The sequence below is a fragment of the Mixophyes fleayi genome, chromosome 1 (assembly GCF_038048845.1).
Source record: "Mixophyes fleayi isolate aMixFle1 chromosome 1, aMixFle1.hap1, whole genome shotgun sequence".
NCBI classification, from domain to species: Eukaryota; Metazoa; Chordata; class Amphibia; order Anura; family Limnodynastidae; genus Mixophyes; species Mixophyes fleayi.
This window is the reverse complement of record NC_134402.1, coordinates 405,298,978-405,309,025: the sequence shown is the minus strand read 5'-3', so window position 1 is coordinate 405,309,025 and position 10,048 is coordinate 405,298,978. Positions and strand designations below refer to the sequence as shown.

At 36.5% G+C, this 10,048-nt stretch overlaps 1 protein-coding gene across 1 annotated transcript in view; it reads right to left on the bottom strand.

Annotated features, from left to right (window-relative positions):
• Positions 1-480: 480 nt before the first annotated feature.
• Positions 481-10,048, bottom strand: part of WDR36 (WD repeat domain 36) — a 32,449-nt gene continuing 22,881 nt past the window's right edge. The window contains exons 17-23 of the mRNA XM_075181588.1: positions 6,889-6,996; positions 5,608-5,708; positions 5,105-5,247; positions 3,885-4,001; positions 3,640-3,721; positions 2,171-2,358; positions 481-1,093 (exon numbers count right to left, since the gene is read on the bottom strand). Coding sequence (XP_075037689.1) covers positions 944-1,093; positions 2,171-2,358; positions 3,640-3,721; positions 3,885-4,001; positions 5,105-5,247; positions 5,608-5,708; positions 6,889-6,996 — 889 coding nt within the window. The 3' untranslated portion in view covers positions 481-943. The remainder of the gene's footprint in view (positions 1,094-2,170; positions 2,359-3,639; positions 3,722-3,884; positions 4,002-5,104; positions 5,248-5,607; positions 5,709-6,888; positions 6,997-10,048) is intronic.

The following is a 10,048-nucleotide window of genomic DNA, read 5'->3' as shown; positions in this document are numbered from 1 at the left end:
ACAAAGTCAGGCACAAAAGGGAGCCAGTGAAGCAACGGGGAGAGAGAAAGGGGGCAGGGGAGAACCAGAAGAAGTTAGAGGTTAAGTGGATGGTTGGTAGATTACCCTATTACCACCCGTTACACAATTCACAAGTCAACAACCCTCTGACAAATATTGCTCTGTGACTGAATCATATAGCATACTAATCCCTTTTTTTTTTCGTTTTTTTTACCTTTGCCACCTGGCTGGACCAAAATTCAATATATATACTTAACCTCATGTATCAGACTCGCATTGTCCCATATATTGTAAGTTTGCGAGCAGGGGCTTTTCACCTCTGTCTGTTTTATCCAGTTTGTTTATTACTGTATTTGTCTCCAATTGTAAAGCACTACAGAATTTGCTGCCGCTATATAAATGTTGTTGATGATGAATGTATTCAATTATTTCTTCCCTAAAACAGTTTTGTACTTCCAGAAGAACACACTCTACATTACATTGGTATAAAAAAATGTTTTAATGGACTTTAAATTTTTGAATGATGGCAACACAGCATTTACAATCATTTTATATATAAAAAGACACTTTTTATTTGCAGGAGGGTTTTATATATAAGCCACAATAGGGGCAACTGGTCTGGTGTATTGATTGTGCAACTGAGAAATGGTGTATTGTTTAGACAAGTTATCAGCTCTCACTTATCTCACAACAATAGACAATAGACTCTGGACATAATAAAACCCATATAATATATACACACACTGTAGTTAATATTTTAATGTCACAATATGCATTTAACCAACTACATAAAATATACTTTAATGATAAAAGTAGTCAGGAATATTTTGGAAAATACCCTCTTAACTTCAGCAAGTAGCCATTCACCATCATTCCTTACAGTTTTTGTCTTCCTGTAAATGACTGTAAAAATATGCGCTGCAGATAGTGAAAGATCATGGTTTTAAAGTAAAGCACTTTTCATGTAATTTAACACACACAAGCTCTGGTTAAACAGAGTCTGCACGTGAAGCCAGGTATCTTCCATAAGTGTTGATAATGTGGAAATCTCCTCTAATAGTGTTGCCTGTGACGATATAAACCTCATGTGGATCTGAAAACAATACAGATCATTTATTGGATGTGAGTGAAAAACTGAACAATAAAACAGCACGCACAGCTCTAGATACCATTCTAATACTTTAGATACATTTGGTTGGGCAATTATGCCTCAACTGATTTAAACAATCATCAGGTTGAGAAACACAGGAATGTTAAACAATGTAGTTTAAATTGTAAATGGTTAAACAAAAAGAAGTACACTGCATGTTCAAGTCTTTCCAAGATGCTTCAGTTACTTCTATTTTACATGAATAGTCTTGTCTGAATGGCATCTCAAGACTTTCTTATTATGCCCGACTTATCCATGTGTATAAATACTTATATGTACATGAACTCAACAAAGTTCAAACTACACCTACTGTAGATTGTGTGCTTTATTCTGACAATGACGACCTAAAGGTGCTGAGAACATTGACAAAATAAAAGCTTGAAAAAAGTAGTACCCTATTTTCCCTTTTACTATGGGCCAGAAAATAGTTCAAACGTGATATTTCCTATTTATAACCTCCTTGTGTTTTCAAATGCAAAACTATATCTGTTAAGGACAATGTCCGATAGCTGATCTTAGTGAAACTCAGAAAGACGTCTTTCCCAACAACCAATGAAATATATCTGTAATACAGATGTTCCTGGGTAGCTATAATTTAACTATTACGCACATTTATACAGGCAAAAAAGAAAAAAAAATGGAAATTGGTCTCTTTCGTACTGTAATTCACATTAATATAAGGTTTCCCTAACATTTATTAATAAAATGAATGAAATGCTATGTGTGTGAGTAAAGTAATGGCTTGTCATTTAGCATCACAGAAATAAGCTGGGATTTCACCCCCTATACTACTCAAACTAAAGATTCTATGCCTCATCCTTTCTATGCTGACTCAATGCACAGTGTTTCTGTCCATACCTAACCAATTGCTTGCGAGGTTAAAATGTTTTATCAAGATCAGGAGTACATGTGCTAGTTACTAGAAAACAAAGACTAAATAGACTGCAAATACATATAAACAATGATTAGTCTATAGCCAAAACACATAACTTACAAGCAAACATCGATATAAACACTTACCTTTAGGAATAAAGCAAGGTAAGCCTGGGCAAGCTCAAAATCACGTTTTGTTTCCAGCATTCTCCCGATCATTTTTAAGAAGCTCTGCATCACCTCTACAGAACCACCCCCTTCTGGAGCCAGGTTCCGTATCTCTGTATCAATGCTGGATGGTCCCATCTCTTTTATTGTTTTTATAGGAAGGTCATCTACAAAACAGTAACGCACCTTCTTAGAACTCTACTCCATCCCCTTGCATGCTTCCCCCTCATGTCCATATTCAAGATTACTTGTTAAAATACACATTACCTGTTTGTATATATCACCCTCTCTCTATATCCATCTAGCTCTATATATCTATATATATCTATATATATCTATATATATCTATATATATCTATATATATATATATATATATATATATATATATATATATATATATATATATCTATATCTATATCTATGGCCAACGCTGCTCCTCACCGTTATAAAAACCACACACAAATTTGGTAAAATGTTTGCAAATGACTATTGTGTACTTGACTATTCCTACTGACTAGATTTTCCATATGTCTTGGACTTTTTTGGTTTGGTTTATTTAGTTTTATTTCGTGTGGCAGTTAACAATTATAACAACCTTTGCCATTCCAAATTGACTCGATTTTCTATCCATTCATTTTATTTACACTTAGTGTTAAATTAATAGGAATTTACTAATTAATTTAAGCAGCAAAAGTGTAACTGCGATGCCACCTAAAAGGCAAATGTCTGCTGTGGGAGTAACTGCACTGGCAAAAAGACAAAGGGCGGAGCGGGATAAAGCAGGACGATAAACTATGACTGATGAACAAACAGAATGCGAAAGTGATAGTCATCGCCATTTAAATATGACTCCTCAGCATATTGCCCGTTACAGAGAAAACAATCGAAGAGCGAACAGGACAGAGATAATATCAGGTCAACGCCTACAAAGTCAGAGAACAAGATGCTACGCCATTTTTGATGTCGGTAACTTTGATGAAACAAATATGCTCATAACTGTGGTCCCATGAACAATATTTATGAATTTTGCCACGCTAAGTATCTTGCGCCTAAATTATTGCACTGCAAGCATAAGCTTCTCTTCAAGAGGGTATTGTAAGACAATGTCTTAAGATCATAAAATGCATTGTTTATAATGCTCATTGTGAAGAGCATTGGTTTACAGGCATCCACATGGGAATAACTGGAAGCAAGAGGCATGGCGTACAAAACAAATATGGGGCATCACACAGATTGACATAAAAACAAAAGAAGACAGTGCACGGATTCAGGAAGAGCTAAAAGCTGACCACAAAACAAAAAAAAAAATCACAGAATATCCACTTGCTGACAATTTTTTGCAACAAATAAAAACAAATATGGAAGTATCCATCAGTATAATACAGGTTTAATTGCATCATAAATATATAGAAAGAAAAAGGTAATTGAAGATGCTGTTTGAACTTACAGTTCTTGTGATCAAGTGCTTCTTCAAGGAGGACACAAAAAGAAGATTTCTGTTCAAGAACTCCAAGATTCACAATTTTAGACTAAAAGAACAAAACAAAAAACACATCAATTCACTTCTAAGCAAAAATTCAAATGACCTCTTTACTTTCCCAACATTATCCCAAAACATTGTTTCTGATTTTCTTTTAATTACAATTAAGGATAAATAAAAAAAATTCCAGGACAGAAAGTGAAATGACTTACTACGGGTGCATCATCCGGTGTCTCAGAACTTATACGTGGAACCAGTCCAGGAAGGGTTGGGATAAAAAAAGGAGCAGACTTTGGTAGTTTTGGTGGCTCTTTCGGTTTGTTTCTTCTCTGAAAGTTTTAAAAGTAAATAATTGTATTATATATTTAGAGACCTTGTTTTATCACTTGAGCCTATTATGTTCTGTATATATGTAGCAGTGGTCTTTTTTTATTACAGTTAAAAGAAAAAACCTATCATGTTTAAATGGAACATACAGGCAGCAGATTTGGTCCGTGGTCAAATTCCAGCTATGCTGATGTAAATAAACCATGAGATATGGGTCAGCAATACCTATGCCGAAAGCCTTTAAGTTAATTTCTTAATGGAACTCCAAATCCATTTTCAACAGTATGAAAATAGCGACATCACAATCTTATTTTTTATTTTTTTTACTTCAATAGTATTTTTATTATTAATTTTTCAAAAATTAGGGGGTACAGAAAGTAGAAAGGGATGGGGGTAAGAAAAGGAAACAAAAATAAAAGGGGGGGGAAGGATTGAAGGGGTACATAGTGGAGGGGGGGGGGGGGGGGAACACATTAAACAATTCTGCTGTTAAACCATATTGAACACATGAGGGAGGGAGCCCAATAATTTCCCTTCCAATTCGTGAAAGTTACGCTGGTCACCAGGGAACTACTAATAGGAACCTTGGGGAACTTCGCTAAGTGTATGAGATGCAGGTAGTAAATCAAAGTCTATTTGATTTGGACGCGCTCCCTCTCCGTCCGTAACATACACATGCCAGCTGCACCACTTCATTATCGGGGACGAGTGGCAGTTGAGTAGGGCATCCCCTCTGTCTCCATTTCAAAGCTGAATTGCACCTTGGCCACTACTTTCGATATCAAGGGTATCTGTGGTGACATCCAACCTTGAGCTAAGGAGGCTCTTGCGGCAATCAGAATATGACTAAAGACATATTTAGCATGTGATGGAAACTGGGGGGGGGGGGGGTAATATTGCAGTAACGCCACCTCCGGGGTAGGAAAGAGATTTTGTCTAGTAACCTTATTGGCTAACTGGAAAATTTGTACCCAGAACGACTGTATATGGGGACAGTTCCAGAATATATGCATCAAATCATCCCGGTATATCACAATCTTACTTTAATGAAAAGAAATCACTCTGATCTAAAAAAAAAAAAACTAAATTATATTTCAAACCGTACCTTAATGACATCAAGGTTCAAGAGATTCTTCCATCTTGACTCTGGTAAGAGCGATAAGGTCACCAGTCGTTCTCCCAGTTGGTCTGGTGACTCATATTCCATCATGTCCTCAGTGGAGTCTTCTATTACTTCTTCTACATTGTCTATAGCAAAGGAAAAATAGAGGAAGACAAAGAGAAAATCACTTTCAGATCATGTTCACGGAATTATAAAAAGTGAACAACTTGGCCACAGATGTATTTGGAAACAAGGGGATGGGTTAGATAAACCACGTCTTGCATTTTCCCATGCAGTCTATTTCCGTGAGTCTTTTCCCAACTGAATGCAAAGCATTTTAGCTAAACACAATGGTCCACTTACAAAATACAACTTGCTCGCTTTGTGCATATTAAACCAAACGTTCTGTCATATACGCTGTATGCGGATTAAAAATATGCATTTTAATATTAAATATGCCAGAAGTAGGTGGTATACACTACGGTTACACAGGCATGTTATCTTACCTTCAATCTCATCGGTTGCACCAGGAAGCATTACCACAGTAGGCTCAAAACTTGATGGTAGAGGGCGTAAGGAAATCAGCGAAAAGAGAGATTTATTTGACCTGTAGGCAATATAAATAGGGTAATGAGTGTGTGTTACTAAACATATTTAGTATTGATTTTAGATGGACATTTCCTGAATGTAAACGCTGTTTATTTACATATTGCTGCATGTCACCACAAAAATAAATGTCTGGTGTCCACCCCCCCCCCCTCATTATTTGAGGGTTTCAGATTTAAATTAAAATACATCTGTGCCATAAACACTGCATAAAAAGTCAGTAGCAGACTAATCTATATGCTCTACTAGTTCCATAAAAATGTTAAAATTTTGTATCAATCTGCACAGACAAGAAACAGATACTGGCTAGGATTCCAGCAGCCTCAGGCATTATTCTTAATTTTACAACTTGCAAGAAGCTTACTTGCTGAGAAACCAGTTCTTCTGCCAAAAGCAAAAGGGAGATCAGAGCACCAGTATTGAAGGGAGTGGGATGCAAATGGAAATGCTGGAACCTATTTCACATTCATAAACATACTATATTACTAGTTCTTCAGTGGGACTCGTCGCACACATATTATATTTACCTGTTCCCCATCTGTATTTCCTGCGGGGCCGTGGGAAGAGGCTGTATATAATGAGGGCACCGGCACTCTGCCACTGCACTGCAGATACACTAGAAGATCCAGAAGAAGGGGCACTAAAAGTGTTCAATCTCCCCCATCCTGGCTTCTAGAGATGCAGGGCGACCCTCAAATGAAAATGCGGAGTCCCCATTTGACAAACAATGAGACCCCTTGAAGCTGTTGTCTGGTGATCATCTGTAATCAACTGACAATAACCCCTACACTACACAAAGCATTAAGAAGTCCAGGGATGAGGGAGGTGGTCTCCAGTCCTGGCTTTAATAAACTCAGGAGAACCTCATTTAAAAGGGGGGAGTCCTCCCTTAGTAGTTATTGTTTGGTGATCACATGTGATCCTACACTACAGACAACATTAATCCTTAAGGGTTGTAATCCCAGATCTCACCCACCCTGGCTCCCAAAAACTATGGGGACCCCTCATTTGAAAGAGCATAGTCCCCCCTTTCAATTGATGTGGCCCGTAGTGGTTAATATTTGGTCACAGGTGCTATAACTCTGGCCAAATGACCATTGGGATTTGTCAATTTGCCCTGGTTTATGCTATGGATTAATAACATTTTAAAATCTAAGTAAAAAAAACAAAAAACCCCATACCATAAGTATATAGCAAGATCATCCACATGAGCGGTGGCTAGGAAATCTCCTGTAGGAGACATAGTGAGGCTCCCAACAGCTGAATCCAACAGAAAACAATCTATGAGGCTGGAGAAAACACAAAGGAAATTAATACATGGAAAAGTTTACATTGTCCTCCTTACTAAACACATATATAGAAAACTTGATGATCTGCCTACACCTGCCATTGCCATGTAGGTTATATAAACCAAAGAAAACAAACAGAAATCTAGGAACATATGTCCCTAAATTGACATTCTGGATAAGTAGGTTTTCTGATATAGAGATTAAATAGTAAGATAATAATAGTAAGTTAACTCCTTTTCTCTTCGTCAGTCATCTAGGGGACACACAAACATAACTTAGGGAACATCCCAAAACCTTTATATGACAAAGGAAAGAATGACCCATAAGAGCTTGAAGTACGTTAGGAACATAGGCAAGGATGACCAACTTTGATTACCCAGATACCTGTTCAGCAGAAGGCAAAGGGATTCCTGGCAACTTGTTCAGCACTACAAAAGCCTACATAATAGTTACCTATACCATCACAAAATGGTTTGACAAGGATCAGGAACCTATTATGTTACCATTACATAAAATTATGTTACCATTCCATAAAATCAGGAAAGGGAGATGACACTTAGTAAGGCCTTCACGACATCCAAGTGCAACTGAATACAGATTGGGGCTGCATAGGGTCGCACATTACCCTCAATCTCAAGAATAAATTAAAACGGTACATTTAATCTAATAAATAGACACCTATCTGTAATAATATAACAGCAAGCATTTTAAACAAATGTTACAAGCTATAGCAATTCTGACAAAGAAGGAAGGAGCTGGGGGCTGCAGGTGAAGGGGTGGAGGGCCGCCTGTTGCCCATCAATGCCATAGATGCATTCTCTGATAAAAACTATAGTTACAAAAAGGCAAAAATGATATTGGTTTACAGAATACTACTGCTTTCTATAACAAAATAAATTGCCAAGAGGAAGACTCTTTCCAGGACAACATTGGTAGATAAGTAAATGCTAATTTTAGGTGTCATGTTTGACCTCTGGATAGATGCTGAGGTTTCTTGAGAATAGTAATCCTACGCAGGAGAGAACCAGCCACACCCGCAAATTAATCTCGTTAAGCTTTAAGGAAAATCAGAAGAGCCAAATGGGTGATGTGACAAAAATAAACAGCCATAATAAAAACATAAGTTAGGAAAACGATAATCAGACTTGTTAAATTTTAGGAGCCGAAAATACATAAATACAAATCCTTAAAGCATATTTATTTGTTTTTCCCCCATGAGTTGGCATTTACACTTCTCCACGTAGACAAAATAAATAGTTGAAACCCCAAATAGAACAGGGTCAAAAAAACGGAAAAAGATCACCGAAGACAGAAGTCTTATAGACGTGTGTGGCCAACTACTTCTTGCCCATCTCAGAATGCTAGATTTTAGCATAATAAACAAGCATAATTAAATATACCAGTGGAGTAACAATGTAAAATAAATTGTTATAACTACAGAATAAAAAAAGAAAATACTATAACTAGGAGCGCTTCTATACACAAAGGAGCTGTGTACAATGTACACCAGGGTGTTCACTGTACCCCACTTTTAGTATGCACACATTTGTTCATTTCAGATACAATCCGATTGGAGAGTGTTGATCATGTGACCGGGATCCGTTTATTTGTATTTCTATTAGGTATTTTTTTGTTTTTGTTTTTTTTTAAAAGACTGTACATTTAATTAGAGATGATTTAGAAAAGGATGGTTTACACATTTATAAAGGGATCAAAATAGGAAATTTATATTGAATTGATATGTGGTTTAAGTAATCTTTTTTCAATTAAGTATGACACTATAACTAACAGACAGAAATAACAGATAGGTTATGCTCGAGAAAGACCTAGTGAGGTTCAAGCGCATTGGCTGTAATCTCATTATCGTTGGACTCTCTCCTGCTGATTTTGCTCCACAGCTGTATTGGGTGCCCACTAAAATAACCTGCTAAAGTCTGCAAGCTCTGGAGGGCGGCCAGTTCTATTGCTATATGTTTTGGTATACCAGATCTGGTTATATTTAAACCTATGTTTTTATCCTCATAATAAAAATTAATGTTTGAGATAATACTGAATATACATCTTTTTTGTTTTGCACATACACTTTTGCATGTGAGAACTACGAATACCATCAGGACGGATAGGACGGCATGGTTATGAAAACTGCTTGATGTTGGTATGCTGCACAACAGCTTAATTTAAAGTAAGCAAATTCACAAAGGGGAATTTCCCCAGTACATTATTTTCAGGAGTGGTGATTGAATTTTAGAATGTGGTACTGTTTTTTTATTTGAAGAGGTGATTGAGTATTTTTTATCGCTAGTCACAATATCTGAAGGAAGCACAATTGCAAAAAATGAGTTTTAGGATATGCTATTTCTCTTATGAAATTGATCACCTGTATGTGTTTTTTTTAAATTAGATGTGATGCATCACAATATATGTGTAACCATAGTACACTATAGTGACTGCTTAAGCATTTGTAACATTCTGATGTATATGTTAGATGTATGTTAGATTATTAATTGTGTAGCACCTGTTGATGTTATATCCTTTTCTATTACGATTATATATGTACAGGTTTAAGATGAATTGCCACCACTTTTTAAATGCTTTATTTTCGACACTGATACAATACACTTTATGCAGAAGCTTAATAGTCATGTGCAGAGTTAGAAAGCCCCTCCTCTGGTGGGGGAGGAACATATCCAGAACGGATGTACAGATAGAATGGTGACTCAGTAGTAAAGTACCCTCTCTCTCGTATCAGTACAAAGTGGTAACACTGTATACTGATCTTTCCACTCTGTGCTTTATTGGTTTTTAACATTAATAATGAACCATGAAGCGATTATATTTTATAAATTTCTATATTGATTTAAATAAAAGAACATTTAAAAAACAAAAACCTATCTTGGTGCTGGTTTTAAATACCATTCACATCACATTTGTTTACTGCACTGTGCACTGATTGAGGCGAGTAGCTACATTTATTCACTTTGGAAAGGAGATGCAGGCCATTTCTACTCTGCAGGTACACTGTAGCCATTGCATGACAGAGACTGGGGATCTG